Here is a 17909-nt window from a genome sequence, read left to right as displayed (position 1 = left end):
TCACATCTCAGTACAGCCCATCCCGCCTATTCCCCTTTGCTGTCTGTAAAGGGATACCAGCTCAGCTTCTTTCAGTGTCTGAAGCTGGGAGGGATGTCTGATTGATTTTGCATGACTGAATGCTTCAACATTTATGTGCGTGCTGCTTACCAGCTCCCTCCTATTCTCACATCATCTCATTTCCCATCCCACTCTTCCCTTTTTAGCTATATTTGTTCATTCTCACCTGCTCCTAAATCTTTTCTAAGTGTGGCTTGCCCAAGCTGGGGCATCTTGCTGCCATACCAGCTGCTCTGCATGCTCTTCACCTTCTTCCCCTGCAGCCCCAAGCCAACTGAGCAGCTTCCCCAGTCCTGCGTGTCGGTCTTTAACACACTTAGTGGCTTGGAATCTGCACAAATTATTAACAAGATATGATTAAGTCAGGCCTTACCTACAGCCTTCCCTTGTCTTTTCAATTGGAACTGTCTGTCTGTAACAAATAGAGAGAAAGATTTATAAAGGAAATGCGAATGCAGTGAGAGCCTCTGGCAGCTCTTCACACTTCTCTGTTAGTATTTAGATTCTGTGCTATTAATGCTGCCATTGTCTCGCACATCTCTGCTGTTGCAGCCTAGGTCCTGCATGAGATCAGAGCTATTGCTGTTGTGTTTCTTGCCCTGTTTCTTTTACTTTTCTTCACTGTGGTGTTTTACATCTAACCAACAGTTCATGCAGTATCTAAATCCCTATGTGTTAATCTGAGGCATTTCTGCACATAGAAATTTGAAGATGTTGAAGCAAACCAGAGTCATGAAGAATCAATCCATCCCCTAAAATTCACTATCCCTGTAAGAAACAGATAAAAATACTTGTACCTGCAGTGGCACCTTGCCAAAAGCTTAGGAGAAACTCTGTAGACCTGAATATTTCCTTTTCTGTGGAGCTAAGCCCCAAATCTGCCAGTGGCAGATCTCAGATGGGGCAGCTTCATAGGGAAAAGGAAACATGCCCATAGAGCAAGACTTCCCTGCAGTCACTTCACTCTCATACCCTCATACTTACACTCTCACAAGGGCATGCATACAGCTGAAACAGGTCGCACTGCACAGTTGTGAAACTGTTTTATTTAAACTTAAGGGTCATGGGTGATATTGAAGTTGTCCAGTATTTCTATATTTGCATGATTAAATGGCTGCAATCCATCGACATTCAAATTCCTTCTATCCTTCACTTCTATTACATCCCCTCCCTGTGTTCTTCACACTCAACTGTAAATGCTCTCCTCTTCCACACTTATTAACACTCTCCCTATAACCTAGTATGTAAAAGATACCCCTCTCAACCTGATCTTACCAAAGTTTGAGGTGATCCCTTCCTGAATAACTTCTAATTCTTTTATCTTCCTTTCGTATCCTTTTCCCCTGACACCTCCTACTAAATGAAGCCCCCCCTCCAGGTATGTGATTTAACTTCTAAACTCCCCAGTGCCTACCTGCCTGCTGGGACAGCATGCATAGGAATTGAATACAAGGCGACAGGAGATGATAACCAAAGCTGTTAATGATAACTTGCACCTTGCATGCATTTTGGATTTTTTTTTTGTTTCTTTTTTTTTTGGAAATGTTATTAAAAACTGGGCAACACGTGCTATTGTGAAAGGGTAGATCAGCAGAATGCATCCTTGTGGAATGGGTTAAATTCTGTGCTGTGATATGAGAATGAATATTTCATCCTACGGTGAAAGCTTCATTTCAAATCTCAGGGCAGAATTTGACCCATTGACTAAGCATAGGAAACATAAACATAGAGAGATTTTGCACTGTTTTTTATGCCTGCTTTGCAAAATATTCGGTACTGCATGTATGGCTGGAATTCACAAGCTGTCCCTCAGATCTGCACCACTAATCAATTCTTGCCTTGTTAAAATTAGAGGAATGAATTGTAGACCCGCACAGACTTTAATCAACGTTTTCTTCCTCTGAAGTAATCAATTTGAAAATCTCCATTGCAAATGGATGTGAAGCAGAGCAGTAAATTTACACAACCATCCAGACAGCCTTCAAGGAAGGAAATGACACGGGCCATAGATCCATAACAGAGAACCAAGCTTCTCTGAAAGTTAGCTGAGTGCTGATGATGAGTTACAGCAGGTATTTCAGCAGGTTACCAAACACATCATGTTAATCTGAACGGGCTGGAATGCTGCTGTAGAAAAGGATGGATCTGATAGTGCCTTGAAAGTGCTCTGTTCATGTGCATATTTCAAACCAAGGTAGACCTTGCTGTCAGATTGTGCTTTACGCATAAAATGCTCGTAAGTGCTTTGTTTAAAGCATTGCACTGTTATCATAAATCATTTTCACTTGACCAAATTCCTTTCCTTTCCTATGACTTCTGTTTACATGCTATTTCAAATGTAATTAACTTATTTTCTCTCAGGTTTACTTCTCAATGTTATTTCCTTCTCCTCTCTACTTCTCCGCCCCTTTGGCTTGAAAGCTCTTTTGCTTTGTGAAATAACAGGTTTCTCGTTCTCATTCTCTTATTTTCCATTGCATCTTGTTCCATGACACTTCACACGTGAAGTTCATGAGCCAGGTATGTGACATGACTTCTGATTTACTCTGTGTATTTGCAACACAGGTGTGAGTGTGTGTGAACAGGAGTCCTGGTCTGGTAGAAGAGAACAAAGCAAGAGAAACAAATATTAACCATAATGATCCCTTGCAGCCTTCTTCTCCTTTAATCTCCCTACTTACTACTACTTTAACCTTACAGCATCTTTAACTCCCAACAGCCTCTCCAGATACCTTTTCTCTTTGCCTTAATTCACTAATCACTTCATCTTTTCCCCTCACATGTTCCCTTATTTCTTTCTCAGGCTTCCAAGAACTTTAAATATCTGTTCTGTTTTCTTCCTTTTTTCTTTCTTCCCATTTCCTGTCTTTCCATCGCTGCTCACCCCATGACGCAGAAGAAGCCCCTGAAGAAGGTATGTGATGATACCTCTAAAGACTCTCATCCTTTTTCATTTTCAGAGCTGGGGAAACAGTGTTGAAAACACTGACCTTGTTCAAGAGCACAGGTAGCATGGGAGGGAAGCAGCCTCTCTGGATGGCTTTGGACAAACTTGGAGAAAAGGGTTGTATGCTTGCTAACCAAAAATGCTCCACAAAATAGGTACAGCAGTGTGGATCCTGTGATCTTAGCTTCACTGCAGTGACCTCAGGCTCTTTGTTCTTTGGAGCTTGTGGGTCAGCAAATCCCTTGGGTATATAAATATGCATATATATATATAAAGCCCTGACTAAATAATGACCACAACATGTGGCTCAGCAGGGCTCAGGTCTTCTTCACAAATGGCTGCTGTAGTTTTATTGTCCTGGAAAGACAGAATTGAGAGACAAAGAGGTGAAAGAGTGAGTCCTTAGATGATGGTTCAGGGACTTGGATATTTTGTTCCCATTCACATGAAAGTTTCTAGCTGCTGTTTGGATGCAAGAAGACCCAACATTGTTGGATTTGGGTATGAGTCTGAATCTGGAGCTATTGCTTTGTTCTTACTTCTACATAACTAAAGCTGCTGCTTTCATAATTCAGGAAAGCCTACGGAAGACGGATATGTTTTGTTCCTGTTCTCATAACACCTGCCCTTGGGCTCCTTACAGGATGATGCTGGAGACCAGAAGCACAGTACTTCAATGTCAGATAGAAAAACGAAGTTTCTGTCGGGGGAACAAAGATATTTGTTGAGTTCAGTTTACAACTTGTTATTTCCAGGTGTGCTGGGCAATGTAGGGTGAAGTACATTACAGGACACACTTTTACCTGTTGTGAACCATTAAATGAATAATACAAATCTGTACTTACGTAACTGGTTCATGATTTGGCATTTTTCTAGTGGGATGAGATACTGTATTAAAAGCAATCGTGTCTGGCTAAAAAGTCTTGCAAATGTACTGCAGCTTACTGTTGCCTTGTATTTACGTATGGCTGTTGTAAAGAGCTAGACACCCTTCTCTCTTTGTTTCCTCTTTTCATTCGATCTCCAGAGAGCTCCAGGTTCCCAGTGTAGTGGGGTGGGAACAGGGACAGCTGCTTTTAGGACAACACTGCTGCTTGTGGACTGACTACTGTGCTTCTTTTCTTTTGCTTTTATCCTTCCATCTACAGCTGACGAAGAAGGCGGATACTATGATGGTAGCTCGGTGTTGTCTTAGGACAACAAAATCATCTTTCTAACATCTCACTCTTTTTTGTTTGTTTGTTTTTGTTTCTCACCTGATTTTAAACTCAGGAACTGGGCCAAAACCTCTCTGCTGCAAAGAATCACTCACTGTGTATATCCAGTCACTCTTGAGAACTCTGTACATCCCCATTAGGGAAGCAGGTGGTGAAACCCAAGCTCTAGAAACTTGTTCTACTTTTTCAGATAGATCCCATGTATCAAATCTCTCATTATCATAACCTTCCAATCCAAATGATTAGTCAGGTCTCTCTTAAATTCCATTGGCATGATTAAAAATGGAGCTTGGCCTTGTGTGGATATGCCTCTCTCATCCACCCTCTTCAAGTTGGAATCTGCAGATATTTAAATTTCTGCTCCAACCACACACTTAAAATGGTCCTTAGCACTGAACATACAAATAAATTTATTCAGACTGATGGAACAACTCATTTGCTGCTTAAGACAGTAAATTTTAAAAAATCTGGTTAAATAGGCCCTGAAACACATAGATAGAAATGAGAATCACAAAAGGACCAAATCTACGAAGGATCAGTTTTGCTCTGGTATGTGGGCAGGTAACTTCAGCCCCCAGAGCCAAATGCAAAATCAGTTTAAAGGTATAGGAAGACTCTCGTGAACTTTAAAAAACTTTGAGGTAGCTAAGTTGTGTTCTGATGGCCTCAGCCCCTAGAATGTTCGGCCAGATGTTTCCAAAGACAAAGCCCAACATCACTGGGAACGATTTTTCTTTCTCTGTCATTTCTTGTTTTGCTTTTGTTTTGCACTTTGTTTGTTTTAATTTTCTTGCTCGCTTTTCAGGATTTTATTTTTTATTTTTTAATTTTAGGGATATCTTCTGAGGACTTTTCAGAGCCTCTCACACCACTTTTCACTTCAAAATGTGATCTTTTCCTCTTTCTTTCTCTCCTTTTTCTTTCCTCTTATTTTTTTAATAGCATACTGCTTTTCAAGGACACACTAGGGGCTAGAGATGTTGTTTCTCAGCAGTCGGGCAAAGGAGGGTGTTTAGGGATTTCTGATTGAAGCAAAGGCAGGTCAGATGGATTTGCATAAAGAGGAGCGTGGTGGGAATATCTCACAGACTGAGCAGGAGAATGCAAGGATGTGTTTACTGTGGTGTGTGTTGTCTTTGAACCAACTCTTTTGGAAACCAGAAATTCAGAGACTCTACCTCTAATCACCATGTCAGTAAACTTGGATGTCCAGTGGTTCTTGCCTTCTTTAGGCAGGAATGTGCATGGGGATTTTCTCACAGCCCTATGCTCCACGGGCAGAATGAGCACAAGATCAATCAAAATCCACCACCAAGAACAGGAATTTGCTACAATAATTCCTGTACATCAATAAATTTTGGCCCAGTTCCTTGACTCTCTCATGAAAGATGGGGTATCTCAAAAGAAATCACATCTCTGAGCTCCTTTTGATGCATTCAGTATGGACCATGCTGGATCATGCACTGAAAAGGACATCTTAATTACTGCTCATTTTTAAATAAATCCTTCTGTTTCTTCATTTTCCCCTTTTCTGGTTTTCTGGAGGCACCTTTAAATATCCTAACTACTACTTTTTTTCCCCCAAGAAAACTAATCAACCTTTTATTCATACATTTATTTATTTTTTACCATTGTTTGTTGGTTTAATTACATTGAAAACGCTGATTTGGTGGAAGCTGAAGCCAAATTCACCCAGTCATTGACAGACAGATGTCAATCCTGGCACTCAAGGTCAACAAACAAAATCCATCATTTCCTCTCCTCTTTTTTCTCTCTGAAGTGTTACTAACTGACAGCCTTACGTTAAACAGGAATGTTTATGAGAATTACCTGGCTATGTCACGAGGGAAGGGAATCCTGTGTGAATTAACATCCCTGTTAGACTGGTTAATCATGACTACTTCCACTGTCCAGTTTGAAGAACAAAAATAGAACCATGTAACCTATGTTTTAATAAGCTCACTGGCTATTTGAAAACCAAAATGATTTGAAAAAATAACTGGAGAAACACAGAAGTACATTTTTGCCTATTTTTCTTCAGGAGTGATTTGTGGTTTCCTTTATAGAAGTGCTCTAAATCTTTTCTAATTACATATTGTGTATTTTATTAGCACTGCTCTGGCATTTAGAGGCCTCTGCTAAATTACGTTTTAATAGGCAATGTTCTTGTAGTAGGTGAGGAAAGTGCCTACCTCAGAAATTTCATTTCTGAAATTGATATGTGAGAGAAAGGAAAGCTTTGCTTCTGATCTCCTTTATTCATTACCCACATCTTTTCTCTTAATTATCCCAGTTTCTCATTTTCAGTCACTTCCTCCATCTCTGATTATCCAATATCCTTGCAAGCATCTCCACTAAGTATATTCTAGTATTAGTTTTTGCTATTTTCTCCCTTATTATTTTTGATTTTTTTAATTCTGTTTCCATTCCCTTTCACAGTTTCCCCAGTCAGTTCCAAAGTAGATGCAAATGAGCACTTGAGGAAATTAATACCATACAGTATAATGTAATATATTCTATTAGGTAGTATAATATCTCTATCTTGATATGGATAACCAGGCATTCACTCCTGAGAGAGGCAGGTTTCATTTTTCCTTTACAAAGCCGCCTGTTTTTATCAGTTTAATAGGCTGTGAGCTTTTTACCTCCGTTCCTCCCACTGAACCAACACAGGGAAAGTCTTGTACAGCAAAATCCAGCATCCCTGAAAGTTCAAACGTAGCATGTGGTTATGAAAGTCAATCTGAGCCTCTGTGAGACTGGGCCAGGATAAATACATAAGTTTAATTCGCTTCTATTTGTGAGAATAACAGTGTTGAACTTATTGGCATTAGACTGGGCTAATAACTAAAATATAAAAGGCATAGCAGGGAGGGGGATTGATCGCAAGCACAAATGTTAAGCAAGAAACTCCTAAAGACAGCACGTTTCTGAGAGCCAGGAAAAGGTAACTTGTTGCAGGGAGACACCTCTGACTGCCAGCCTCTGTGATGGCTTAGCCCTCGTTACAGGGTATTACACCTTTCCTGGAGATGCAAAGATTATTTCCATTACCACTTCTGGAAATTTTGCTCACTAAGAGAGGATGGTCTTTCCAAGCTGGGTTTGTTGGGCACCACACGGTACAGAAAAAGAATCGTCCGCACGGCACCAAGATATCTCCAAGATATGTGTCTTAAGATGTCTTAAGAGTCTGTGGGCACAGAGAAAATACATGGCATCAGCCTTTTTTTCCCTCCTGGCCTCCATGTGAGGCCTTTAATCTAAATCGGCCAAGCCTATTTTATTAGTGACTCCACTACAAATCCAAGCTAACTTCTGTGAATGAAGGGCTGATTGAAACAGGCAATGTTTTCTTCCACCTGAATGCCCAGCTGTCCTCCTTAGAAGTCGGTCAGGACATGTTGAGAAAAATAATTCATCATTTACATGAAAGCACTGCCTTCCAGATGCTACGTTTGGGACTTTTATACAATCTCTTGATTCTTTTCTGCCAAATTCTGTTTTAAGGATAAAAACAGATTCACTCCCAGCAGAAGGGGTATGTGAGCCTGTATGTTTCTTTTGGAAGTGTTTGTGATTTAACCAGTTTCTTTGGGATGTTTCCCCTAAGATTGAATTTCCCTTCCCTCCTTTTACTTTAGCAGCTGGCATGATCTCTGTTGTTCTAACTGTTCTCCTTCTTTTTCCCTTCCTGTTTTGCTCCTTGTTTCCAAATACAGAGGAGAAGCCCAGAATAAAGTAAGTATGAAGGGTAGGGAAACCTTGTGATCGTATTTCTGATCCAGCAGAAGCCTGTAGTGTCTATTACACAAATGGCCATCAGAAACCTTTGTAGAACCCTCCCTCATGCAATTCTCTGCGTGCCTTTCCAGGACGTTTGCTCCTGCCAGGGGACACCTTAACAATTACTGGCCAGGATTTTCAAACCAGTTCATCATAGAGTTGGGGAAGTGACAAACTGTCCATGTCCCACAGCTTTCAGTGGAAATGAGGTGGCTTGGCAATAAACTCTTTGTGAGAGCCAGTAGCTGGGAGCAACCCTTCCATCTAGGATTGCTGGCTGCTGGAGGAATGGCAAACATTGAGCTGGGCTGGCTAGAGCTTAACTAAGTTTTCCTAAAGATTATCTGGCTCTGGGTTCCGGCACCTTCCCTTTCCCACTCTGCTAAATGCCCAGAACAAGAGTGCATAGATGACAACCTTGTGGGCCACTGTGTTTCTGTCTAGTAGGGAACGGCCATAGATTTGGGGAATGGAAAGTGTTTTCACAGATGACTTCCTGTTTTGCACAAGCCTCCATGAAGTTCAAAAGTCTCTAGTGCTTTCTGGACTTATTTTCAATTGACTTGCTATTTCGCACCTCTGCATCTCCATTAACATCTCTCCTTGTCAGCATCATTCTCAAGGGCAGTTCAGTTTGGAACATGACTATTTTCTAACATTAAAATTCTTTTTTCCTCTCTTTTCTCTCTTTTCTGTCTTTTCTCACTTTTTTTTTTCATCTTATTTCCCCTTTCTGTTTTCCCTTTGCCCTTCTGTTATTCCTTTTCCTATTCCTTCTTTTCTCTTCCTTTTCCTTTTTGATTTTGTCTCTCTGCAGGCTAACTGCTCCTAAAATACCAGAGGGTGAGAAAGTAGATTTTGATGTGAGTATTCCTGAAGCTATATGTGTTTGCTTGTCTGTACCTGAGCTATATGTATGTGCAAACCCACGTAAGTCCATCTGTATTGAATATAGCTGAAGATACTGTCCAGGATGGTGTTTTCCATCCACCCTCTGCTCTTTGAAGGCCTCTGGACATATTCGTGGCTAATATAGCCAAGACAAAATCGTTATTACTTGTTTGTTTGTTTGTTTGTTTGTTTTTACTCCTTGAATGTTCAGAGCAAAAAGGAGCAAGAGGCTTAGGATCTCTAAGATCCCCTGTCCCACCGCTATAAATGATCCAAAAGTTACTGAGAAGTTTGAAATAAAGCAGGTCTGTGCTCAACTGGTGCTGAGAAACTCCACCTGAAATGATAGCAAAAGATTAATAACAGAGATTCAAATACTTTCCTAGAAAGTTGACATGAAGTTGAAAAACTTCTGGTGTTGAAAATCCCTGCAGAAATGTCTGCCTTACTCAAAAATGCAGGGGCATTTTTAGGTAAGGTTAGCATTCCAGTCCTTTGGCTGAACTTTGTACATAGCAGGATGCTAAGCTAAGCTAAGGATAAAACTCCATGCAGTGAAATAGAAGTTGTGGATTCTGTTCCCTTCTGGGCTTCTGACCATCACCTGGGTGAGTCTCTGAATGTCTCTGACCTGCACCAACACGTACTAAATCCAGCCCATAGGTAACTGCAACACTTCCTGCTTTTGTTTCTGTGTGTGTTGGCAGAATGCTGGGAGTCTCCAGGCTGTGTTCCTAGTGCATTACGGGCTTACTGAAAGCTTTTCACTGCTCTTCTAGGACATCCAAAAGAAGAGGCAGAACAAAGACCTGATTGAACTGCAGGCCTTGATTGACAGCCACTTCGAGGCCAGGCGTAAGGAAGAAGAAGAGCTGGTTGCCCTTAAGGAGAGGATTGTGAGTCCTTGTACTGCTCATCAGTGGTGCTATATGAGAGAAAGATGAGAATTTAAACCATTAATCTTGTTACTTTGGTAGTATTGCCATGCATAGAAATAATTTGTCACCCCAAATTGCTTGTTGTCTGTTTTCTCACTCATCTCCATTTTACATCTGGTATTTGCACATCAGCCCCATCCTGGCAAGGGAGCCAATGGCTCACTGTGTACCAAAGCTCTTGGTGGGGACTGCTAGAGGCAGATGAAGCAACACAGCTGAGTTTAAGCCTTTATCACTGCTTCTTGCAGGAGAAGCGCAGAGCTGAAAGAGCAGAGCAACAGAGAATTCGGGCTGAGAAGGAGAAGGAGCGTCAAGCACGGCTTGCGGTAAGCATCCTCGTGTCTCTTTTTGTTTCAGCATCTAGGTGGAGGAGATTTTTAGAGATGGAAACAGGTTCTGTCTGTCTCAGTGCAGAGAAGAGATGGCCATCCTCTTAAAGGAAGGGCAGGACATGAGAGTTGCCAGTACTCACATGTATTTTACCTGATCACACTCCCTGTAGTGACATGGGTGGCTAGAGAAGCTGAGCATCTCCCCTAAAGTAACTTGCTTCTATGTCTTGCTCTCTTGCAGGAGGAAAAGGCACGGAGAGAGGAAGAAGATGCCAAGAGAAAAGCTGAGGATGATCTCAAGAAGAAGAAGGCTCTGTCCTCTATGGGTGCCTCATACAGCAGCTATCTGGCAAAGGTAAATGCATGGATCAAGTGTTAAACCACTGGGTTAACAAGAAAGAGTCTGCATTATAAGTTGAGAAAAAAAATTGACTTTCCTTCTTATGGATCCCTAGCAACTTGTCTTACCATGCTCTGTTAATGAACTTATTTCGTTCAGCCTGCGTTTCTGCAGTCTGACATGAGTTGATGTTCTGAAAATAGGCTGATCAGAAGAGAGGGAAGAAGCAAACAGCTAGAGAGACAAAGAAGAAGGTCCTGGCAGAGAGGCGCAAGCCCTTGAACATTGACCATCTTAATGAAGACAAGCTGAGGTAACATACTTACCCTCATGTACTGCAATGTAATCCATTGAAATTTGGACTTACTGTCCTGGGGTCTTCTCTAGCAAAAGAGTGAGGGAGAGGAGGAGGCTTTCCTTGAAATTCTTCAAGGGACAATATCAAGTTCTGCTTTTGCTTGGTCCGAAGAACAGAGGGGGAAATGAGACATGAGATATTATTGAAATGGCCTGTCAGCTTGTCTTAATTAGAATGTCAGCTAGTGGACCAGGCACAAACTTTAAACTCAGCTCTGAAGTAAGATGAACAAACTCACAGATTGATTTCTACTATCACAGTGTTCCTGGTATATACTATGAAGTAGTTAGAGCTGCTAAGTTATGAGTAAGAATACCACTGAGGCTGGAGGCTTGGGAGCTGAGTGCTCAGGTGCAGAGCAGTCTTCACTTGTGCCCTGGACTCTACACAGTGGCGTTTAACTTTGGCCCTGAAGCAGATGAGATTGCACAATGGCAGCTGCTGTGCTCATCTCCGAGGGATTCAGACATTCCTCCTTTTCATCTAATTCCCCTGGATTCTTCTTTATCCTTGTAAGTTAAGGGGAAAATTAAATCTGGCAGAAGTCTATTAGTGATGGGTACATGCAAAAGTAGAAGGATAAAAGGTTCTCATCTGAGGAAGTGTGACCTTGACGAACTTTCAGAGTTAAGTAGCTTTCAGAGGCCAGAAGAAGTTGGCAGGATAACGCATGAATGGAACTGAACAAAATGTAAAATACCTCACTAATAGCGATGTGAAAACTGTAGAAAATACATGATGTGATGTGTTTCTCCTCTTGCCCTTTCTCTGTAATCACATAGAGACAAGGCTAAGGAACTGTGGGACTGGTTATACCAGCTGCAGACTGAAAAGTATGACTTCGCTGAGCAAATAAAGAGGAAAAAATATGAGGTGAGTGGAAAAGCCATTTTTCTAGTGATACCAGCTCCAAAACTTTAAAATCTCCAAGAATCCTCTGGCAAAAGCCATACAATAGCAAAATCATTTGATTATTCAGTGACCTTTTGGAATATTTAAGCAGAAATGCACCTGGAACTATAGTCCCCCTGATGCACTTGGACTGGATTTCACATTTTAGGCTGAAATTTCATGGATTATCCTCAAGGCTTTCAGTGCCCTCTTGGAAAGCCAGTGTCAATGGAAAAATGCACCTACTCAAGCACACTTTGTTCATTCTTGTTTATCTTCTAGGTAACAGCGGTACAAAAAAATCAGAGTCTCAATTCACTCATCTCCATCACAAAGTAATGTTTTTAAGTGTCTTTGATTTCACACTTGAATGTTTTAAGTTTTATACCTTCCCAGACAGAATCTCTGTGGACTGAGTTCTCTGGAGTTACTGAAACTTTCTCCAGACAGGAGCATCTGACTGCATTGTCAAATGGTAACATAAAGTGGATAGGTTTCCTTCACAACATGTTACCTACACCAGGTTTCAGTGACTGAGAAATCCTACTGGTTCACTCTGTCTTGCTCTACTTTTAACACCCAATTACACAGACAATCATTGACAGGGAATGAGCAACACCAATGTAATTATCTCAATCTCTCTTAGATTTTAACACTACGTTGCAGGCTGCAGGAGCTTTCCAAGTAGTAAGTACGATGAACTTGTCTGTGTAACAGCAGCAGCAAAGGCTACCAAATGCATGAGCCTGCAGCATGGTCAGAGGTCAGGCACCTGACAGAAACTGGCACTTGGCTCCAATTGCAGAAAGAAAAAAGAAAAATTCATCTTGTGTGAGTTCCTTCACTTCCTTTTTCTCTCCCTTTGTGTTCTTTGAAAAGAGACAAAGTAATTTAGGAGAAGAGTCAGGATCTAACAGGGTTGTAGCTGAAGAACTGAGCATGTGGCCACTCAGTTCATCTCTACAAATAATTCTCTGTCCAAAGCTCTGCTTTTAGCTGTGTGCAGGAATCGCTACAACACACCTGAGATAGAAGCAGAAGTTTAGGGATGCACAAGAAGCATCCTGAACCTCACGGAACCTCACAGAAAAGAATGGTATGGAGTGTGGGAAGGTTCTTCACCTCATGGCTTAATGGCTACCCAGATCCAAAATACTGAAGAGAGTTAGCTTAAGGATAACAGGTCATCTGAATGTTAAACAGCAGGAAATAAGGCAGTGGCAGGTGTGTTGTACATGTTATGGTAATGAGGTCTCTATGCAGACAAATGGATGGGTAGCCAATAAGGAAAATCAAGGCCATGGAGTGCAAATAATGGCAAAACAGAAGGAAAATGCAAAGCTGAGGTGTTAGAATTGGGATTTCTCAGAGATTCTCAGAGAAGATATAGCAGGAAAAGAAAGTGAGGAGAAAGGTAAGTGAAAAAGCAAAGAGAATGAGGGAGAGATGAGTGAGAATGAAAGGGAGAGATGAAGGAAGGAATCGGAACACACTGGAATGGAGCTGTTCTTTGGCTCTAGAATCCATTGCTCTTTGGTGCTTCCTTGGAGAGTGAGTATAATAATCACTATGGCAAGGTTGTCAGTGAAGGTAAGTCTTAAGTCCTTGGGTCAACATGAGGAGAGAGCTGGTTTTCCTCCACACTTGTGAAAAGCAGCCAGTTACCACAAACAGTTTAAACTGCTGCAGCAGATATTAAAAATTCCACGAGTAAGTACAAAAGCAGCTGATGAGCTGCTCTTTCCTTCCTTGTATTGTCCTGTTCCTGCTAATGTTTCAGTCTCTTATTTTGTCTGTTTGCCCTGGAAAGACACAACCCAGGAAATATCAGTTGTCAGGCCAACCTGAATGTATGATTTTTTACTTTTGTTCTGCACGTGGGGAATATCAAACACTGCTTTAATTATTCAAATGCTGGGTCACTGGTTCTTGGACATGCAGAGGCAATGGAAAACTTTGAAGCATACCAGAAGCAGGAGCAAAATGTATGTCTTGACCAAAGATTTTTCTACATGAGAAAAGCTAGGTAGAACCTTGACTTAGTTACAAATGAGAAGGTGAGGAGGCAAAAGAGGATTCACTGTTGCACTCTCATTCTCTGGGGCTTTTCCCTGCACTGGAGGTCCTGGGATTTCAGTAATGAGTCCAGGCCTATTGGCCAGGATTATGATGCTAAGGCAGGCCAGAATGTGCTTACGCTGCAAAAGGTAGGTGTTCGCTTTCCACGCATCATGTTGAAATCTAAGTCTACCCACGGCAAAACAAAGTTAGACAACGTCTTGTCAGACAGACACTCCAATGGCTTGCAGTCACCAGCAGAGCTTGGGAAGATGTTCAGAGCCCCCGCTCCAACCTTTTCTTCTGTGGTTGTTGAAGCTCTCCTTAATATTGCCATCTTCAGCATCTTTAAAATTAGATGAGTAGCTCTAATTAAACGAGTAACTAAGCAGGTGGTGACTTCTGCAGGCTTCTCACCTCCTGCTCTGCCAGCTAACAAAGGTGTTCTGGTAGAATATATGGACTCCATTCCTGATGTCCCCATCCAAAGTCTACCGGACTTCAATCTTATGTTTTTCCTAACATGTAGGAGTAGAGAAAGAGTGAGATCAACTCATACATGGGGTGATGCCATAAAAGAGCATTCCAGTTGGTCAGAGCGACGCTCATTCCAGTTCATCTGCCTGCAGTTTGACTTGTGAGTTTACAGTAGATCAATTTGTATGGATAGGGACTTTACTAGAAAGGACTATAAAATTCTAGCTCTTCTTTCCCTTGAAATGTGAAATTGGCTTAAAGATTTATTGCCAAGCAGTAACATTTCTCTCCTTCAGGAAAGAGTAAGCTTTTATCTCAAAGGAGGCATTAATCCCTATCACAGGCACCTGTTCCCAGCACTTCAGCAGGTAAAAGTCTCCTCTCTGTGATGGAACAAAGTTTCTTTATCCCTAAAAACCCTAGTCATGTGTGTTGTTTTCAGATTGTCACTCTCAGGAACCGGATTGATCAGGCTCAGAAACAGTAAGTACCTATATCCCCTTCCAGGCTCCTGGTTGGGGATATCTTCTAAGTGTTCAAAGTAGTCACTTCAGCCTCAACAACAACATTTTCTTGTTGCAACGAAATGAGGCTAAAGATGGAAGGATAACTCCTATTCTGCCTCACGCTGAGAAAATGAAGGGCAAAATGAAGTGAACGTAACAGCTAGTAAATAAAAATCACATTTCTTCATGCCATGCCTGCACAATTTCCATCTGCTAATTGCTGGGATTTTCAAACACCTGACTAAGATGCTTTGAATACACAAGGAGATAAAAATCTTGTTTATGAAGGGTAAACAAGTGACTGCTAAGAATGGTGTGTAACAAAACTAACTTCACAGGATTGTACTGTTGTAAGTTCTTTTCACTCATCTCTCTCCTCCCACTTTCCCTCTTCATATGACTTCTATTTAATCTGATTTTTCTGAGTTTTGTGTCTTTAACTATTTTACATGTTTGCAGTGAGACTAGGGCTAGAAGAAATCTGGAAGCTAGAGCACGTGGAAAAGTAACAGACATAAAGGAGGAGCTGCAGAGAAGCAAGGGAGAACTCTGCACTGATGGGATGTGGTCTTCTCAGTGTTTCCTAACCTAAGCAAAGCAATGTCAGGATGAAATGGTGGTCTGAGATGACAGCATTGGCTGACAGGAGTGACCAGACACTGCCTCCCCACCTCACCACATAACCTTGCCTTATCAGATGAACATAGCACTGGGAGTTCAGTTGTCTGTAGATGCCAAACGTAAGACTGGATCTCCCTGTGGTATTTTCTGTACAGAGCTGTAGACTGATAAGCCACATCAGAATGTGCAGCTACAGAAAGGTGCAGTGGTTTGTCTGGTGTTGCTGCTCTTTTGAGGGACACTGCAACCTGTACTAATAACACATAACTGTTCCCCAAAAGGTATGATACATTCTCAGCACAATATTTGAAAAGGTTGCACCGGGAAGTCCACAGCTCATGAGATTTCTTTGTATTTGAATTTCAATCCAAAACAGACTGTAACATTCCTAAGCAATGTCTGCTGATGTGTTATAGGAGGATCAAGTGATCCTTTTGCTTCAGATTTTTATTAAGTCTCCTTAAGCACATTCTAAAGGTTAGGCATAACATCAAACATTACAGGCGTTTGTGGAGATAAAAGGACTCTGCCTTCATTTGAGGAGCTATAGAGTTCCTATACTGGATTTTGAACCCGTGGGAAAGTTGGCAAAAGCAACACAAAGATGAATTTAACATAAGCAGAAAACTTTCAACTGTCTCTCATGCAAAAGGTCATTTTTCAAATAGGTCAAGTCTAAGTTGGTCTTAAGGTAAAGTACCCACTATATGTACTGTCTGTGTCACTGTGTTACATCATTCTATAAACACAGCTAGCGTTCTTGAACAGATGGGGCAGCACTACAAAAATCTCCCCAGATATGTCTTCCTCATCTTTCTCTGCTCTCTGGAGAAATCAGTGGTTCCAAAGCAGGTATCTTTAATGACAGCAAGGCCCTACTATGTTGTGCCTGCCCCCAACTCCATGTTCTTCCATGTCAAAGATGTGCTTCCATTTTGCATGTGCTTTGGGTTCAAGAAGCAGCTTCACTGTCCTGTGTGTGTGAGATGGGTTTGGTGGTGCGCTGTGCCCCAAATGCCAACATTTTGCCAATGGGAGCCAGTACAGAATCTAACCCAACTAACTTCATACCTGGTCCCTCTGTGGCTCCAGGTGTGCCAGTTTCTCAGTCAGAAGGTAAGTGGCTTGCATGCAGGATTGTTCTTCTATATGCAAGAAGATAATGTTTGGAGAGAATTTGCTTTGTGTGGGGACTGTAGCTGGACTGCTCCCACGTACAATATGAGCAAGATTGGAATATTGGGAGGTCTAAAAACTTTGAATTGTTTTGGAGACTTGCTCTAAGAAAGAATTTACTCTGCTTGTGCTAGAGTGAAACAGTTCTAATTGTATTTAAATTACTGTTCAGCCTGTTATCTTAGTTACCAGATAGCTAGGACTGGGGAACTTGACAAGAGCTCCCTGATGAGAAGAAAATTTTCTTTAGAAACACATTCAAATCCAGATCAAAGCAGATCTGAATTCAGGAGACTTCAAATGTGTGGCAGGATAGTCTCATTGCTTAGTTCTGAGATTGCTTGGACTTCTGTCCTGTTAATGCAGGAATCTGGAAGGGTCCACCTCTTCCAGGAATGCACATCCTGGCCTTTCTCTAAGACTGAGAAGTAGAAAATCTTTCCACAACATCCACAATGTTTTTCTCAGGATGTACTCTATAAATGGGTGTGCCCAGCATGTGAAAAGCAAAAGCAGCTTGATGCTAATCTGAGAGTCAGAAATGAGTAGTGGTCACAGAGTGCCCTACTGCTTCCTTCAAACTGACATGTTTTTCTTGCCTTTTGTATTGCAGCAGCAAGAAGGCAGGAGCCAAAGGCAAGGTTGGTGGGCGCTGGAAATAAAGAACCAGGCAGAATGGCCCTTAGTGATGTGCCGAAACCCTGCTGGTCTCTTCCTTCTTCATTCACAAACCACTTGTGTTCCCGTGCCTCAGCGATAATTAAAATTGCAACATCAGCCTGGTTTGGCTATTGCTGCTGCTTTTCTTCTTCCTGGAGGGGTCTGGTGGCTTCCTCAGTCAAAAGGAACCAGGTTCCCTTTGGAACTGGGGACTCCTTGCTGGCATCTTCAATTCCTGCTGAGCGTGTCCTTTATCCTCCTGACACCAGCCCTATGCTGTCCTGTAGATTGCTGTGTACAAATCTCTGGATTTTGTAAATAAAGCGCAACCAGTACCTACTTCAACAACAGTTGAATGATGTTTTGTATTTTACTTAATGGAAACTAAGGGTTAAACCAAATGCTTATCTAGTAGTACTTGACCTGGCTCTACAAACGGGAATGAGGTTCAATATCATTAACCAAGGACCAGGACTCAGGGCCAGATTTACAGCCTCTATGCAGGCAGATAAGAAAAACCAACTCTGTTCGGAGGGAGCTCATAATCTATGTGCCTGTCTGGAATCCAAATGCAGTTGAAGCAGACTTAAAAATGTGAGTGATGAAAGAATCAAAGGCTTGGGTGTGGGGAAATGAATCCACAGAAGTACT

General features: G+C 41.6%; 1 protein-coding gene across 51 annotated transcripts in view; it reads left to right on the top strand.

The window, feature by feature from the left end:
* The window catches only part of TNNT3 (troponin T3, fast skeletal type), a 35445-nt gene extending 17837 nt beyond the window's left edge, over nucleotides 1–17608 (top strand). For 20 of the 51 annotated variants that reach the window (XM_031553325.1, XM_031553320.1, XM_010711029.1 and 17 more), the window contains 11 exons: nucleotides 1427–1438; nucleotides 2957–2974; nucleotides 7947–7965; nucleotides 8828–8873; nucleotides 9681–9797; nucleotides 10088–10165; nucleotides 10413–10526; nucleotides 10715–10824; nucleotides 11652–11742; nucleotides 14738–14778; nucleotides 17212–17608. In XM_031553325.1, coding sequence (XP_031409185.1) covers nucleotides 1427–1438; nucleotides 2957–2974; nucleotides 7947–7965; nucleotides 8828–8873; nucleotides 9681–9797; nucleotides 10088–10165; nucleotides 10413–10526; nucleotides 10715–10824; nucleotides 11652–11742; nucleotides 14738–14778; nucleotides 17212–17260 — 695 coding nt within the window. In that variant the 3' untranslated portion in view covers nucleotides 17261–17608. 51 annotated transcript variants of the gene reach the window in all.
* Nucleotides 17609–17909: the final 301 nt, after the last annotated feature.

This window comes from Meleagris gallopavo, chromosome 5 (genome assembly GCF_000146605.3).
Source record: "Meleagris gallopavo isolate NT-WF06-2002-E0010 breed Aviagen turkey brand Nicholas breeding stock chromosome 5, Turkey_5.1, whole genome shotgun sequence".
NCBI lineage: Eukaryota > Metazoa > Chordata > Aves > Galliformes > Phasianidae > Meleagris > Meleagris gallopavo.
Note: the sequence above shows the minus strand (reverse complement) of the source record. Positions and strands in the feature narration are given on the sequence as shown.